This window comes from Gadus chalcogrammus, chromosome 4, assembly GCF_026213295.1.
Source record: "Gadus chalcogrammus isolate NIFS_2021 chromosome 4, NIFS_Gcha_1.0, whole genome shotgun sequence".
Classification (NCBI taxonomy): domain Eukaryota; kingdom Metazoa; phylum Chordata; class Actinopteri; order Gadiformes; family Gadidae; genus Gadus; species Gadus chalcogrammus.
The window spans coordinates 17571656-17589155 of record NC_079415.1 but is presented as its reverse complement, the minus strand read 5'-3'; the positions used below and the strand labels follow the sequence as shown (position 1 = coordinate 17589155).

Genomic DNA, 17500 nt, shown 5'->3' with positions numbered 1-17500 from the left:
GAACGGATTGAATTGGGGAGAGGATGAGAAAGAGAGGGAGAGAGAGAGAGAGAGAGAGAGAGAGAGAGAGAGAGAGAGAGAGAGAGAGAGAGAGAGAGAGGACAATGGAGGGCTATCGATAAGGGTGACCTCACCATCCAACACCATGACCCCTGCTGTGTCCGTGGCAACAAGCAGAGATTGACCCCAGGAGTCGGCGCACACAATCTCGTACGGGAACGTGCTGCAGAATGGCTGTGATTCCCATGGCTACAGAAAACACACAAATATGAAAAAAACACGCACACAGAGACACACAAACATACACATACACACACATATGAAAACACAAACACACACATATGAAAAAACAGACACACACAAACACAAACACATATAAAACACAAACATATACAAACAGATTAAAAAACGAACACACACATACACACATACACAAAAAAACACACACACACCCACATACACACAGATCAAAACCAACACACATACACACAGATAAAAACACACACACAAACAGATAAAAACAGACAGAAAAAGTATGTCATGCACACAGAGACAACACCTGCTGTAGTGTATGTGCTAAGCACACACTTGATGTACATTACAGTTGGTGTGACCCAGGTTCGATGCAACCTGCTGAGCTACGCTACATGCTACTCCCACCCTTCGACCGCCCCTCAGATGGTCTTCCTTCCCAGTCTGAGACCCACAGAGTGCCCTTAGGAAAACCATTCAGTCACTGATGGATCTGGGCTTTCCATTTATCACATCAGTCCTCAACATGACGTGATGGATTGCACTGCACACAAAACAAACGTGAACTTTGCTTAACAAATATTAATATGACATTTATTATTAATTAATAATGAAATACACAATGATTCTGCATCAAGTTTTTTCATTAGAAATACTATCGTTTGCTGTCCAAACCTTGGGATGTCTATCTTAAGATGCTGTAAGCAGCTTAGACCCTCCCTGGTGGCATAACCTTTCCTTTTTCCCTCAACAATGTCCTGCTCTTTAGCGGGGACAGGCAGGGCCCACTGGTGCTACAGTGATGGCTTCACCTCTTTCCGACATAGGCCAGTGGTAACAAGGCTGGTGGGGGCGTCTCCTCGCACAATGGTCTTCAGCTTCAGCGCCTGGAGAAGCAAAAAGCAGCACAGGGTCCACCGTGGAGACTGTCAATACTGCCTGGTTCAATGGGCCTCTCAATGGGTGGATGTACGTACGTTAGTGAGTGCACGATCTCTTGAGGCCTCTCAAAGTGTGTGTGGCGATGGCTGGTGTAACCAGTGCACATTGATTTGTTAAATGCACAACGCTCGTGCATCCCCACCCAGTCCCAGAGTCCGATCAGTCTGACCAGGGCCAGGGAGGCTGCTTAAACCAGCCATTTTTCATACACTCTCCCCACCAAGTCTCTATGCATGTATCCTGTATGCCTAAGTCTGTCTATATAAGTGATGCTGCCTGTCCTATCCATGTCTCTATCCATGTATGTCTCTATGTATCTAAGTCTCTATGCATGTCTCTCTATGCATTTCTCTATGTATCTGGGGTCTATATGTATCTACGTCTCTCTATCTAAGTCTCTATGTATCAAAGTGTGTCTATATAAGTGGTGCTAGCTGTCCTAGCCATGTCTCTATGCATGTATCTAAGTGTGTCTCTATAAGCGGGGCTAGCTGTCCTAGCTATGTCTCTATGTATGTATCTAAGTGTGTCTATATAAGTGGTGCTAGCTGTCCCAGCCATGTCTCTAAGTCTCTATGTATCTAAGTGTGTCTCTATAAGTGGGGCTAGCTGTCCTAGCCATGTCTCTATGTATGTATCTAAGTGTGTCTCTATAAGTGGGGTTACCTGTCCTATCCTGACGAACTCTGCTTGCCGAGCCTCCTCCTTCTTGCGCGCCGACTTAGGCGACTCAGGGAGCACGTCGCTGAAGGAGCGTCGGTTCAGCATGTTCTGCGGAGAGAAAGGAGCCTACGCATGGAACACCGACATGCAAACGCACACGAACACACGGGGATCGATACACACACGCACACACACATGGAAGTAGAGGATGAAACAGAAAAAAGGAAGGGTCTCAGATTGACCCGGCAACAGCAGAGATGGGAGGGCGGGAGGTCATTGAGGCAGGAACCAGAACCAAGTCACGGTACAGGAGCAACAGTGAACGGTGAACAGTGGGGGAGGGGAGGGGGGGGGAGTCAAAGTGATCAGAGACATGGTGGGGGGGGGGGGGATTTAAGAGGGGGAGGAGTCAAAGTAATCAGAGACGTGGTGTGGGGGGGGGGGGGTAGTAAGAGGGGGAGGAGTCAAAGTGATCAGAGAGGTGTGGGGGGGGGGGGGGGGGGGGCTGTGATCCCTGCTCAGAAAGACAGCATTGCAGTATTATACAGTGTGTTGCATTATGCAGAGGCACACCCCCGCCAGCCAGGGCTGCGACGGAAGCGGTTCAGAGCAGAGTAAAGCGGAGCTACACGGCGGTACGCTGGGTGAAACGCCACAGACAGGAGAGTCTTCCTCTGTTCGCCCTTTTTGCCTGACTGGCCTTTGAGAAGGAGGACAATAAAGGAGACTGTAGTCCTAAAGGGTAGAGGAGCATGGGTAAGGTTTGAAGGGGGGCTGGAGGGGACACAGGGGCCTCTCTCTCGGGGGGTCGGTGTACCTTGGGCAGGTCAGGCATCAGGTCCTGGCACAAAGAGCGGATCAGCATGTCCAGGGTCCGCTGGCGTTTCTGGGCGAAGGTGGGCGTCTCCAGCGTGGCTTTCTCTCCGTTGATTACTGCAGGGTCAGAGGGTCAGAGGTCATCAGAGGGCCGCTGGACCGGAGGAGGGCTCTGCTAGCCTCAGGCGTCACCGCTATTGTCTCTGCTTACGTTTTACTAGCAAAAAGTCCCTGAATTCTTGGTGGTCCGTAAACACTGGGGGGGAGGGGAGTGGCGGTCCGAACAGAGGAACGCTCTCTTCTGAGAAGATCTTCAGTCTGGGGAGGAGGAACACACACGTCCGTGTCAGGGGTCAGTACAGCGAACTGGCCGTATTGATAAATGATAAACCCGGATATGGTGAGGTCTTGAATCACCCTGAAGTGTCTATTTGGGACCGGCTTGCTGTACATTATCCTTCTTATTACAGGGATACTAACTGCATAAATCAATCATTTGACAAAATAAATGATTATTTTATTGTTTTAAAAGAATGTCATTGCTTCATGATTGAGTGTTCAAGCAAGTTGTGTAATAGAATTCTATATCGACATCGACACTTACTTCAATTGACACATAGAAAGCTTTACATAAGTCGTTGCTTATGTCAAAACTCAAATCAAAACTACTCACCTGTAACTGTCATTCTCTCTGTTATATCTAACTAATGCAAATATATCTGAGAATAAGGTCAAGGCAGCAACAAGATGCAGCACCCTATGCACTTTGATGGAACATAATTTGTACTAAGTAACAAACTACGTAAAAATATCTAGCTAACCAAATTAAAATGTTGGATTGAATTTGAGAATAAATATTGAATAGAAAAACAGTATATTGAAAAATATATACTCGGTAAATGTCTCTATACACAATATGAGTGCTTGAAATGATATGTTCATTTACACGAAAATAACATCAATATATCCTTAAAATTATAGGTGAGCGGTAGAACTGATAGGTGAGCGGTAGAACTGAGAGGTGAGCGGTAGAACTGAGAGGTGATCGGTAGAACTGAGAGGTGAGCGGTAGAACTGATAGGTGAGCGGTAGAACTGAGAGGTGAGCGGTAGAACTGAGAGGTGAGCGGTAGAACTGATAGGTGAGCGGTAGAACTGATAGGTGAGCGGTAGAACTGAGAGGTGAGCGGTAGAACTGAGAGGTGAGCGGTAGAACTGAGAGGTGATCGGTAGAACTGAGAGGTGAGCGGTAGAACTGATAGGTGAGCGGTAGAACTGAGAGGTGAGCGGTAGAACTGATAGGTGAGCGGTAGAACTGAGAGGTGAGCGGTAGAACTGAGAGGTGAGCGGTAGAACTGAGAGGTGAGCGGTAGAACTGAGAGGTGAGCGGTAGAACTGATAGGTGAGCGGTAGAACTGAGAGGTGAGCGGTAGAAGTGATAGGTGAGCGGTAGAACTGAGAGGTGATCGGTAGAACTGATGGGTAGAACGGTGAGGTAGGATACGGGTGAAGTGTGATCGGATCATGGACGGTTTGAAGGAGGGCGAGGCGTCCTCTCCTTCCTGGAACACGATGGTGACGATGTCGTTTCCGATGTGTCTCTTCCTCTCGACCTACAGAGAGGCAGGGAGATGGGAAATAAGGAGAAAGGGGAGACATGACGCACACATGACGTTAGTTAATAAGCTTTATGGTGTCTGGCTTCTATCAGCCTTTAAGGTTCATCAGTCTGAAGGATCGCAAGGTCCACCAGATGATTCAATCCCAGTCTGTAGTCACGTCCGTGCGGGGAAATGTATTTATGCAGCACTTTAAAACGCAGAATGGCTGGGAATCAAAGAGCTGTAGGGAGAGATGGGGGAGAATGCATGCAGCCGACTGCGACAGAATGAAATTACGACAACATAGGAGTAGAGGAAATACTCCAGCACTGCAGCAAAAGTAGTGACAGAGTGTGGTTGAGTCTGAAACACACGCATTCACTTGCTAACACCACTACACTATGCTAACACATGCGTGTGTGCGTGTTTAAAGTTTCTTTGCTAATGCATTTGGTTGTGTTTGTCTGTGTGTGTGTCTCTTAGATATTGCTTGCGTGCTGCGTGTCTATCTGTGTGTTTGAGCTGCGCGTTTGCTAATCACGTGTGTGTGGGTGTCTTAGATATTGATGTGTGTGTGCGACTGTGCGTGCGCGACTGTGCGTGCGTGTATGTGTGTTTGAGCTGTGTGTTTGCTAAGCCTGTGCACGTTTGTGTGTTCTTTGAGTGTGTGTTGACGGGCTGCACCATCTGCGAGGGCACTGCAGTGGTCCAGGACGCTAACAAGCCTCAGCCCGCCTGGCCTCACACGGCCTGCGTCGCCACAACACCCCTTTAGCCAAATATGCTAATTCAAGGACTTGTAATCTTCTCACAACTACAACAGCAGTGACAGAGCCCCCCCGATCACCACACACACACACACACACCTGCTCCCCCCCTCCTTCTAGACTTCAACCAGTTATTTTCCATCCCCTCTGTCTATCTCTGCTGCATACACCTACATATTAATGCAACATCAGCATCGACTCACACATGAACACGCACACACACACACACACACACACACACACACACACACACACACGCACGCACACACACACACACACACACGCACGCACGCACGCACGCACGCACGCACGCACGCACGCACGCACACACACACACACACACACACAAAAACACACAAAAACACACATACAGACTAGGGCTGCTACAATTAGTGGGTCGAAATAAGTTTGACAACCGATTAATAATTTTGGCCATTGTTCAAGAGCAAATTACAAGAGTTAAATCTTAAATACATTGTTCATGGATCATTATAAAATGAATAATTTTGATTTCTTGGCTAGTGGTCAGGTGAAGAAGTAACATTAAAGACATCACTTTGAAAGATGGAATTTGGTATTATTTATTTTAGACATTTTATGTACGAAATGATTTAACCATTAATCGAAAGAAAAATAGGATGATTCATTGACTGTGAAGATAATCATTAGTGGCAGCCCTAGCACACACACACACACACACACACACACACACACACACACACACACACACACACACACACACACACACACACACACACACACACACACACACACACACACACACACACACACACACACACACACACACACAAATAGAGGACACTGTCAGAAGACGTTGCCTAGGGGTTGAGCGTGGGTCTTCTTCCCTTCCATGCCCTTCCTTTGTTATCGCCCCATGTTCTGTTCTGAACAATAAGGTCCTTCTGCGGGTGGGGCAGAGGGAGGAGGCAGGAGAAGGCACAGCCAGCAGCCATTAAGAGGTTTCTGCGTGAGGTTATCTGAATACCTTGAATTTGAAAGCATTGGTCTTCTATCAAACCAGTTATTACAAATGTAAACCGGTATGATTATTGAAGGCTTTGCTGTATAATAAACATCAATTGAACAATACTCACAGTTCGGTAGAGCTATGGTTATGGTAAAGAGCGGTTTGATCTTAATGGTGAAGTACACTTGCATTGCAGAATAAAGTAACCTATATCTGAACATTAACTTAACTAAATAATTGTTATATTGTATACAGGATCAATCACCTGTCCCTCCTCCTATATCTCCAATGTCTGATCAGGTGGATAAACCTCATTCACATATCCAGACTTACAACAAACAATACTATCCAGACAATATTTTATTTTTTAACAACACAGCACGATGTCATAGATGTGATAGTTGGTGAGGCCTAATATTTGTTTTTGCCTCCAGCCAACGCACTGACGTCCACTTTAAAAAGGGTATATTAAATAAAAAACAAAATATATATATCATACTCACTGATCTACTGTCTCCTCGGATGTATTTTAAAGCATTAAAGTTAATGGTTGCATTTAAGTGAATCCATTTTCTGCAGTGCTGTGTTTTTACGTAAAGCATGTCGTCCTACAGTATAACTGTGTTTGTTCACCCTGTTTCCTGTGCTGGATTATAACAGCATTACCATCCCTGACATTTCAGTATCCAAACAGAACAATGACCATGGACAGATAAATAGCATTTAACCGATTCAGCCATGAGAACAAAGGCTTTTAAGTACAGCTACACGGACCCAACCCAGGGGGGTTAATGCAATCACAGACAGAGAAGAGAAACAATAAGACCAAGGCAGGGCTGGAATGGCCAGAGGGGAAAGATATTGTTTCCAGAGCCTTAATAGTCCCTGTGGTGGAGACGAAACGGTCTGCGTTAAGACGACATGAGACTATAGTCCGGGCCTCTATGGCCTGGTCTTTGGATGTAGAGCCACTTTTTTCTGTTCTCCACACATGAACGTCAAACTGAACATCTCTAGCACAACTGGTCAAAGAATGGCTGCAATGTTACCAGGTTATGTGGCTAGATGCTTTGAGTGACGTTTCTCAACATACGAAACCATGGCACAAGAGAGAGAGGGAGAGAGAGAGAGAGAGAGAGAGAGAGAGAGAGAGAACCTCCCACCTGCTGTTTGTTCTCCTTGGAGTAAGGTAACATGGTGGAGACGTGGAACATGAGTTCATGGCCCTGATACACGGTGTAGATGGATTGCATTCCTGTAGTGTCATCTGTTGTGGAGAGAGAAGGAAAACGGTGATGATCGGGACAGTCGAAGGGTACCGGATTCGATCCTCAGTGCCTGTAGTCTGTGTCTCGTAGCCACCCCTAGCTGTTCCTTATTGACATGCATCTAAATTCGCTGAAGGTGACTTTGGCTCAAAGCACCTGCTAAATAACTAACTCGTGAGTATAAGGAGAAAAAAACAACGACAAGGTGTTAAATAATACCCATGACTAGATCCATTTCTCCAGCTGAGTCCATCGACATTATTATGAGCAGCATGCAGGTGCGATATGACGTGTGATACCGTTATGAGACTTACTCTTGGTGTCGAGCCCCCCGCGGTAGCCGGCCCACCCCTGCAACGTGACGCTGTCTCCCAGAAGGCTGAGGAACTTCTCGAAGCTCTCGCTGCCCGTCTCTGAAGCAGAACACACAGGGCGGGTGTACATTTAGGGGATTTGCTGACACTTTTATCCAAAGCGACTTACAACCATTCATTCACAAACCGCCGGCGGAGTCAACCACGCAGGGCGTCAGCCAGCTCGGAAGGAGCAGGTGTCTCTAAGTGACACCTCGACACACGCTAGGAGAAGCCGGGCATCGAGCTAGCAACCTTGCAGTTACCAGCCAACCCGCTGTAACTCCTGAGCTACTGCCGCCCTCTGTACCACAGGACCACACGTCTCTGTGTCGGTGCCAAGGTGTTAGCATGTCCTCGGCAGGTCACTTACCGTTGCTAAACATTTCGTCATCTGTGAGCTGTCCGTCTTTGGCGTACAGCACGCCAAATTTGAAGTTGACAGAACCCTGTGAGGTAATATGGTACGATGAGAAGAATAAAATCAATCCGTTTCAAACATTAAAACTTCACAGGAACATTTCATGGCAACAAAACTATTCTAAACTGATTGGTTGGTAGAAACGGTCAAACTCTGTAACAGGCAATGAAGATAACAAATCCATATCTAAGCGGTAGTGGCAGCCCTAAGAAATACATGTAGTGAAATGTGGCCATGTGTGCGGGAGCAGAAACAGGCCTAATGAGGCCAATTAAGGGCCTCTGATGCACCCCACCACGTTGGTCGCACTGCAGATGTGCTTGCTTATCGGAGGTGAAGCACCCTAATTGTCTGGTTCGGTTGGTGGGTAATGTTGAGTGGCCACACATGAGAAGACCCAGACGAAACAGAAACACCTTTAAAAAGATCTCTCATTTTAAAAGGAGAGAAAGTAAAAAAACAAATGCCGCTTGAATGCCAATGCTGCTTGAATGCCAACGTAGACCGAATAAAATAAATAACAAATCCATTGATTAAAAAGAGAGTTACTATACAGTCGCCATGGTAACTCGTAGCAGACCAGGAAATGGAACACTTACCTCCTGTTCCTCCAGCACCAGTAGATCCTATGGTAACAAAAACGTAATGCAAACGCAATAGTTAACAGTTGGTTCCCTTTCAGCAGGGAGATCTGCTATCAAACCTACAGTTCCTCAGGTTGATATATACTCAAACTATGATAGACACCTGCTTCATTTCGAAAAAAAAGTACATACCGCATCGTATCCTATCCTATCTTTGTGGTATATAGGGAATGGGTTAACCTAACGGTTGTGAGTGCTTGGCACTTGGTTCTATGAACATCCTTACTGTACCAACAGCGATATATTGTTTCTCCTTCTTCTGATAAATGTGCTTATTCTAAGTCGCTTGGATAAAAGTGTCTGCTAAATGCCCTGACTGTAAATGTACATGTATTTCATGAAATACGCTCGGCTTTCACAACAGACCCATTTCTATATCTATGCGCTTACCTTCTGGATCTCTGGGTTGAGGATCTCCCGGGGGCCTCTCTCAAACCTGTCCAGGTTCATTGCACTGTGAAGAGGGGAAGCAACGTCAACGTCGCTGGTGCTGACCACACCTTCACACTCACACACACTCTGCTTTATCCATGAGGTTGACTCCAAGGATTAAGGTGTATTCTTCAGGCTATTCTGGATTGGTTAATGAAATGAAGTGATGGTGAGGTCATCTACGTCCGTCTTGCCCTGTCGTGTGTGATTGATTAAGTGAGTGATAGTGAGAGAGTGAGTGAAATTGAGTGAGTGAGTAATTGTGAGTGAGTGTGTGTGTGTGAGTCCAAGGTATCCTCAAAATAGTTGGGGTGATGGTGCACAAAAAGTGACGCACAATGTTTTGGAAGAATCCACGAATTTCCAGCTCCACAAGCGATCAGTTCGCCTGCGCGCTAAATAAAGGAAGTCATTGCTTTTATTCTCAGTGGAAATGGTGGACATTAATGGTGTGTTTTCTGACCTCTGAGGGAGGGATGACATCACCTCTGGTTGGGCTGGAACCACCACATTGATATTCTTGTATGTCCTTTAGGCCCTCTTTCATATAACACAGACCCCATGTCTTTAGCTCATTCCCAAGTGTATCACACCCCTAGATCACCCACCAATTCACGTCACTTCTGGTTGGGGGTCAGCAACCTTCACTATCAAAAGAGCCATTTCTGGTCCCTCCCACCAAATAAAATTGATCTGGAGCCACAAAACCAGCCATTCCACCTCTAAAATGAAGAGAACACTGCATCTAACGTCCAATATATATAGTTATACTACATATAAAATAAACAATAGCCTATAGTTTGTTGCATTTATGAAATGTGTTGGTGTAGGGATATTTTAGTTGACAAAATATTAATTATCAATATTAATCTGGTTCTCTATTCCTTATCCCTATAAATATGCAGCATGCCATGATCACGCAGTCAACGATAGGAATAGTCACTACACACTGAGCATGAATAACAACCTCTAACACATGAGGGGGTCATTGCCTCTGCGGCACTCTGGGAGGCGCTGTTCTTTCTAGGGCACCTTAGTATATTATTCTATTTCCTAGCCAGCTAGTTTATGCCAAAAGCAAAACTATTTACGGCAGCTCAGCTGTGGCACGTAACATCGTAATGGCATGAGCACTATGGATTGGAGGAAAACCAGGATAAAACCTTTATCTTCAGATTAGGAAATGACTGAAGTGCACTATTGTTTATGAATCCTTATCTAGGTTTGCGTAAATGAACCTTTACATATAACTCATAAACTCCTTATCAACGTAAACTGTGCTCATATTGTGTACATTTATTGTCCCTCATCTCAGCTCCTATCACAAGAATCTAGAAACAATATGTTCGTGGGGTTGTTCAGAATATTGTGTTCATAACATGTTCATGTATTGAATGCAGGATATATGCGTGCATGTTACAGAAAATTAAATAATGACCATAGGCCATAGGTTGCATATGGATATATACGACAACTGTGGGGCTGGTGGATTCCGAACAAAAATGTAGCTCATTGTTCGAATTACGTGTTGTGTAATCAAATATATAATTAAGGTTATTTCTTAAACAGAATATAGCCAACCCCGATTATAGTCCCTCAAAAACCCCAAACGAGCATTAAAAACGCTACATGCAGTTGAACGAACTAAACATCATCCTACAATCACTGAAGGAAGATTAAGACAATAATAATAGGCTAATTCTTAACTAGAAATGTTATCAAAATACATTTTAATGCCAAAACAACTGTATTATTGCATGTTGCCAACGTTCTCTGGTTCTGTTACTTAGGGTAGGAAAACTGAACACTAGTCTCTCTGGATATTAGCAGGAATCTTACAACAAATTGTGCAGATCCTTCATAAGGTATCATAAAAATGTTGGATGAGACCAGCCTGGTGAATGAGGTCACACACACACACACATTCAAGTGTGAGTGAGTTTGTGAGCGTGTATGTGTATGTGTGTGTGTGTGTGTGTGTGTGTGTGTGTGTGTGTGTGTGTGTGTGTGTGTGTGTGTGTGTGTGTGTGTGTGTGTGTGTGTGTGTGTGTGTGTGTGTGTGTGTGTGTATGTGTGTGTGTGTGTGTAGCAACAGGTGGCGTTTCTTACCTTAGGATAGACTTCACTGATAAGGTTTTGGTAGGACAGTAGGGGAGGCTTATCTTCAAGGTCCCCTGAGAGAGAGAGAGAGAGAGAGAGAGAGAGAGAGAGAGAGAGAGAGAGAGAGAGAGAGAGACAGAGACAGAGACAGAGAGAGAGAGAGAGAGAGAGAGAGAGAGAGAGAGAGAGAGAGAGAGAGAGAGAGAGAGAGAGAGAGAGAGAGCCGGTATGTTTTTACTTAGTCTGATTTTAATTCGATAGAACCCAAAATATTGTGGAGGAAAGTAACACAGTCCGAGTTGGTCACTGTGGTATAAGCGAAATAAACCACTCCGGGCGGTTCCGTTATTGAGGAGATATTATAATGGAACAGTTGATTATCTCTAACATGAAGCACATGGTTATAGTAAGTACTAAGCATCGTGTATCGTCTCATCCTAGCTATCTTTGTTGTCTACGGGGAATGGGTTGACCTAGGGATTGTTATTGCTCGGCACTTTGTTCTATGAACATCCTTACAGCCCTCAATGTAAATGTGAATGTAGGCACATGCAACAGGTAGGCACGGAGGCGGTGGGTGGAGCGCGTGTTCACTCACAGCCTTCCTCCAGAGTATGGCGCGGTACTGCGGCACGCGCTGGTTGTTCTGGTCCGACAGCACCACCGAGAGATAGAAGGGGTTCTTTTCCGCATCGGTGCCCACGTAATTCTGATGAACTGAGACAGCACACAACGCACAGCCATTAGGGAATACAGACATTCACACAGAGGTACACACTCATACACATATGCATACACACGCATCCATGCACACACACGCACACACATATACACACACACGCATACACACACACACACACACACACACACACACACACACACACACACACACACACACACACACACACACACACACACACACACACACACACACACACACACACACACACACACACACATATGCACAACGGCACACATACACAGACATCTTCGCTGATATTTACATAGACACAGATACACACGCTCACAGACACACACTACCTTCTCAGGGTATATACGTGTTGGTTTACTCTCGTATAACAATCTCCATTGTTTTTCATTCCTCCTGCGTATTGCTGACCTGCATTCTCCCTGTCTGGGTGCGTGGCCTGGGGTACGCGTCCCCTGACAACACAACACATCTCCACATTCATGCCTCTGCCTCTTTGGTTGGCAAGGCTACATCTTCAGAGTCAACATTGAATTAACCTCTGAAACCAATTAAAACCTGCCTTCAACCGCACGCTGCCTGCCTGGCTCATTCTCTGCCTCGGCCTGTCACTCTCTCTCTCTCTCTCTGCTTTTTTCTGCGTGTGTGGATCCTTTGTGTGCGTTGTGTGATATCCCCTTGCTGTGTATTCAATGTGTTTTTACGCCCTTTCCTCGACAGCACCAGGTGTGTGTACCATCCTCGATGCACTACGGTAAAGTAAGGACCAGTGGGGGGGGGGGGGTGGTCGACTTTTTCTTCGTGAAACTTGCATTAAATGCATTCATATATAATAATAATGTCACAATAAATCCTGCATACATGAGCATCTTTGTTTGTAATCGCAAAGACTTACTTGATTCACGTCTGTTTTACTAATGCTGGTCGTGGATCCAGCATGGGTGAATAACAGAACAACCCAGACACGGCGTACTGCAAGGTGTGTGTGACGGACTGTCCAAAGCTAAGCTATCGCAACACTTTCAAAATGGTTCTTTCCCATGGCAGGAAACGGTTGAGTTAATATATAATAAATCATTAATGCAGAGCCTCGCAGGCAGGCCACTTCAGACAGGCTGTCGATCATCCATGTGTCAGACGCCCTCATCTCCCCAGCTGGTCTCCCCACCCTGGCCTCAGCTGACAGAGGGGCCCCTCTCTCTGAAGGGTCCTTCCGCAGAGAGAGGGGCCACTCTCACACTCTCTCTCTCTCTTGTTGGGTTCACACCTACGCTCTCTGGCACCTCCTGTCCGGGCTGGCAGCTCCTCTGACTTTTATCTGCCACTCTCTCTCTCTCCGTCCCAATCTGTCTCTCTCTCTAGCTTTCTCTCTCTCTCTCTCTCTCTCGCTTTCTCTCTCTCTCTCTGCCTCTCTCTCCCTCTCTCCGTCTCAATCTGTATCAATCTGTCTCTCTCTCTCTCTCTCTCTCTCTCTCTCTCTCTCTCTCTCTCTCTCTCTCTCTCTCTCTCTCTCTCTCTCTCCCTCTCTCTCTCTCCCTCTCTCTCTCTCTCTCTCTCTCTCTCCCTCTCTCCGTCTCAATCTGTCTCAATCTCTCTCTAGCTTTCTCTCTCTCTCTCTCTCTCTCTCTCTGCCTCTCTCTCCCTCTCTCCGTCTCAATCTGTATCAATCTGTCTCTCTCTCTCTCTCTCTCTCTCTCTCTCTCTCTCTCTCTCTCTCTCCCTCTCTCTCTCTCCCTCTCTCTCCCTCTCTCCGTCTCAATCTGTCTCAATCTCTCTCTCTCTCTCTCTCTCTCTCTCTCTCTCTCTCTCTCTTTGCCTTTCTCTCACTTTGTTTGTTTACCTCTCTCTCTTTCCCACATGTGCATTCGTATGCACACACACTCGCACACACACACACACACACACACACACACACACACACACACACACACACACACACACACACACACACACACACACACACACACACACATACACCACACACATACACACTCACACACACACACACAAACTCAAACACATTCACGCACTCACACAGTGCGTAATGAACAACGAGGCTCCACTGACCTTTTCCCAGGAAGTATTTAAAGAACCATCTGGTGTGGTACTCCGGGTTCTCCAGATGGACGTCGGTTCTCCTCCAGGTTCCTGGGGTGTAGTCTGAGGTCTGACCGGACACACACATACACGCACACGCACAGGCACACACACACACACACACACACACACACACACACACACACACACACACACACACACACACACACACACACACACACACACACACACACACACACACACACACACACTTATATATTTATATATAATCCACCTTGTCATCATTATAGTCACAGCTTGAGTCAAGCTGGCATCTTCCCCTACAAAACTGTTACACAATACAGCTGCCATCACACAACACCATATGGAGATGAGAGACACCACACACAAGACACTCAAATACACACAATCAGAAGACACACAAATACACACAGACATCATTCTTGCGTTCCCTTGAAGCTGTTGCATATTGTGTACTGGGAGGTGAGAATGAAATCATTTTGGAGAATGAAATGTCAGTCCTAAGGAACGCGGTGTAAACACGTGAAGAGGAAGGAGAATAAGCTGGGAACTGAAACCAGGCAATGGAAGGATTACCGACCGCAATGGAATGAATAAACACACAGTTGCTATGTTGTGGGTGTTTAATAGGAACATGTCTAGTCTACACACAGTCAGGAAACAAGCAAATGTCATTTGTTAAAGTAATCGACAATTTGAGATCTCAAAGTCCATCTGCCACGAAGTTCTAATAATAATAATAATAATAAACAAATATAATGTAAACTGAAAATAATAAGAAAGCACCTCGCGCCTGTCAATTTGAAGATTGTTTGGACTCCTTTGTTAAAACGCCTGAATCACTTTAATATTGCACTCGTTTGTATTAGAGACTGACAGCAAACACTGAAACCAAAGCCAGGCAAAGTGTCACAAACGCAGCTCTCATCGACTGGTCTAGATTAGCCGCAGGGGACAATGCTTGTCAGAGCAACGTCTACATTTAGCGCGCTTCCTGAAGTTCACCTTTTCAAAATAAGAGTGCAAAATTTAAATACTACATCACTTGTCTTAAAAATCCCAGATTTAATCGTGTGTGTTGCGTGAGCAGAAGGAATCATTCTCATACAGCGTGTTGACAGAATGACTTAGGCGTCCCATTAGAACAGAGAAACCAGCAATATTTATATAACGAGAGACAACAGAGAGAGACACAGACAGAGAGAGAGAGAGAGAGAGAGAGAGAGAGAGAGAGAGAGAGAGAGAGAGAGAGAGAGAGAGAGAGAGGGAGAGAGAGAGAGAAAGAGAGAGGGAGAAAGGGAAAGAGACAGTGAGAAAGGGAGAGAGAGTGCATTCAGAATAAGCGAGCATCTATCAATACCTATCAATAACTAGAAAATGCATTCCCTGCAGAAAATGCGGTGAGTTCTGTAGTGCAGAGTGAGGTTGAAAATATTTTTTAATAAAGCCACATAGATTAAGACATAAAGAAACGTTAAATGGCTTAAACCAAGTGAAGGGATTTAAACAAAAGTTCAAAAGCCTAAATTCAGTAAACAATGTTAACATGCAACAAATAAAGTGACAGCTGAATGAAAAGCGCAAAGCATTGCTAAAAATGAAGAAATGTAAAATGAATTGAACTGAAGAATCTGAAAGGGCAAATGTATTGCCCTGCACTGCTGGTGTGCGTGTGTGAGTGTGCGAGTTCTCACCTCAAACCTCATGGTGGAAATATTCACAATTATTGTTTCACAGGATGTGTGTGTGTGTGAGTGTGTGTGTGTGTGTGTGTGTGTGTGTGTGTGTGTGTGTGTGTGTGTGTGTGTGTGTGTGTGTGTGTGTGTGTGTGTGTGTGTGTGTGTGTGTGTGTGTGTGTGTGTGTGTGTGTGTGTGTGTGTGTGTGTGTGTGTTTGTGTGCGTGTGTGTGTGTGTGTGTGGTGGGGGAGGGGGTATATTTGCAATTATGTTTCTGTTGTGATAGAGAGGGACAGAGATATATACGAGAGAGCATGAGAGGGAGAGAGAGAGAGAGAGAGAGAGAGAGAGAGAGAGAAACATATCAATAGAGAGAGAAAGAGAGAGAGTATACCTCATCTGAGGAGCCGTTCTCCACCCTGAAGCGGCCGGCTCTCTGGATGGCTCCGTCTGCATCACTGGAGATCAGCTACAAGATGGAGGGATGGAGAACAAAAGAAAGAGAGAGATAGAGAGAGAGAACCGGATAGAGAGAGAGGGAGACAGAGAGACACAAAGAGACACATGTTCAGAATTAGCTCCCGTCAAACCGGCTGTTTGAGTAATGGAGGAGGGAGAACCACCACGAGCTCACAGTCAAATGCTAAACAGGTACAAAAGCAGACAGATGATCCACTCTTGTGACAGTACAAGTGTATGTTAGGTTGGTGATACAACCTGTATCATAATTCACATTCACTATGTTCACGTCAGTATATCACTGTCATATACCGTTCAATATATTAATTAATTAATTACTGTTGGGTTGTTGTGTTTCTGTTGTATTTCTGTTGTGTTGGGCTGTTGTGTTTCTGTTGTGTTGGCTATTGGGTTTATGCTGTGTTGGGCTGTTGTGTTTCCGCTGTTTTCCAATGTGTTTCTATTGTGTTTCCAATGTGTTCTGTTGTGCTTATGTTTTGTTTGTCTGTTGTGTTTGGTTGTTGTGTTTCTGTTGTGTTTCTACTGTGTTTGTGTTGAGTTTCCTTTTTTTCTGTTGTGTTTGGCTGTTTTGTTTGGCTGTTGTGTTTCTGTTTTGTTTGAGTTTTGTTCCTATTGTGTTTCTGTTGTGTTTCTGTTGTGTCTGTCTGTTGTGTTTCTGTTGTGTTGGGCTGTTGTGTTTCTGTTGTGTTTCTGTTCTGTTTGTATAGCAGGCATGGTTGACATTTCAAAAGGTTTGAGAATCAACTCAACATTCTTTCCATCTAGAATAGAGAGTCAGACAAAACAGTTGTTGCTGTCTCCCTTTAGATTCTCACTCATGTCCGCCTTCACTGCGGCCTGCTGACTCATAACTCAGACAGAGAGAGAGAGAGAGAGAGAGAGAGAGAGAGAGAGAGAGAGAGAGAGAGAGAGAGAGAGAGAGAGAGAGAGAGAGAGAGAGAGAGAGAGAGATGACAGAGACAGGAGAAGAGGGAATGAGACAGAGAGATAGAGAGAATGAGAGAGAGAGAGAGAGAAAGGTGAAGAGTTAATGGGGACAGGCCTACTGCATTGGCTGGTGGAGAGTTAAGACCAGGGGGAGGAGAAGAAAGAAAAGAGAAGACTACTTTTGTTGAATAATAAAATAAAATAAAAAATAAAAAACAATGTACAGCGAAGCTCTCTCACCACACTGAAGTGTGTTTGTGTGTGATTGTGATTGTGTGTGTGTGACGTATGTGTGTCTGTATGTGTGTGTCCATCTGTCTCCGTTGCATATACATCTGTGAGTAAATCCAGGTGTATTATTTGTCTGGTGTGGTGTCTGTGC

General features: G+C 45.2%; 1 protein-coding gene across 3 annotated transcripts in view; it reads right to left on the bottom strand.

Annotated features, from left to right (window-relative positions):
* Window positions 1-17500, bottom strand: part of garnl3 (GTPase activating Rap/RanGAP domain like 3) — a 65293-nt gene that overhangs the window by 14843 nt on the left and 32950 nt on the right. For 2 of the 3 annotated variants that reach the window (XM_056589112.1, XM_056589114.1), the window contains exons 3-18: window positions 16106-16180; window positions 14023-14122; window positions 11845-11963; window positions 11256-11320; window positions 9105-9168; window positions 8670-8696; window positions 8023-8098; window positions 7611-7709; window positions 7192-7295; window positions 4177-4285; window positions 3347-3392; window positions 2885-2991; window positions 2675-2790; window positions 1861-1983; window positions 1065-1139; window positions 135-249 (exon numbers count right to left, since the gene is read on the bottom strand). In XM_056589112.1, coding sequence (XP_056445087.1) covers window positions 135-249; window positions 1065-1139; window positions 1861-1983; window positions 2675-2790; window positions 2885-2991; window positions 3347-3392; window positions 4177-4285; window positions 7192-7295; window positions 7611-7709; window positions 8023-8098; window positions 8670-8696; window positions 9105-9168; window positions 11256-11320; window positions 11845-11963; window positions 14023-14122; window positions 16106-16180 — 1420 coding nt within the window. The remainder of the gene's footprint in view (window positions 1-134; window positions 250-1064; window positions 1140-1860; window positions 1984-2674; window positions 2791-2884; window positions 2992-3346; window positions 3393-4176; window positions 4286-7191; window positions 7296-7610; window positions 7710-8022; window positions 8099-8669; window positions 8697-9104; window positions 9169-11255; window positions 11321-11844; window positions 11964-14022; window positions 14123-16105; window positions 16181-17500) is intronic. The other variant, XM_056589113.1, reaches the window with a different exon arrangement.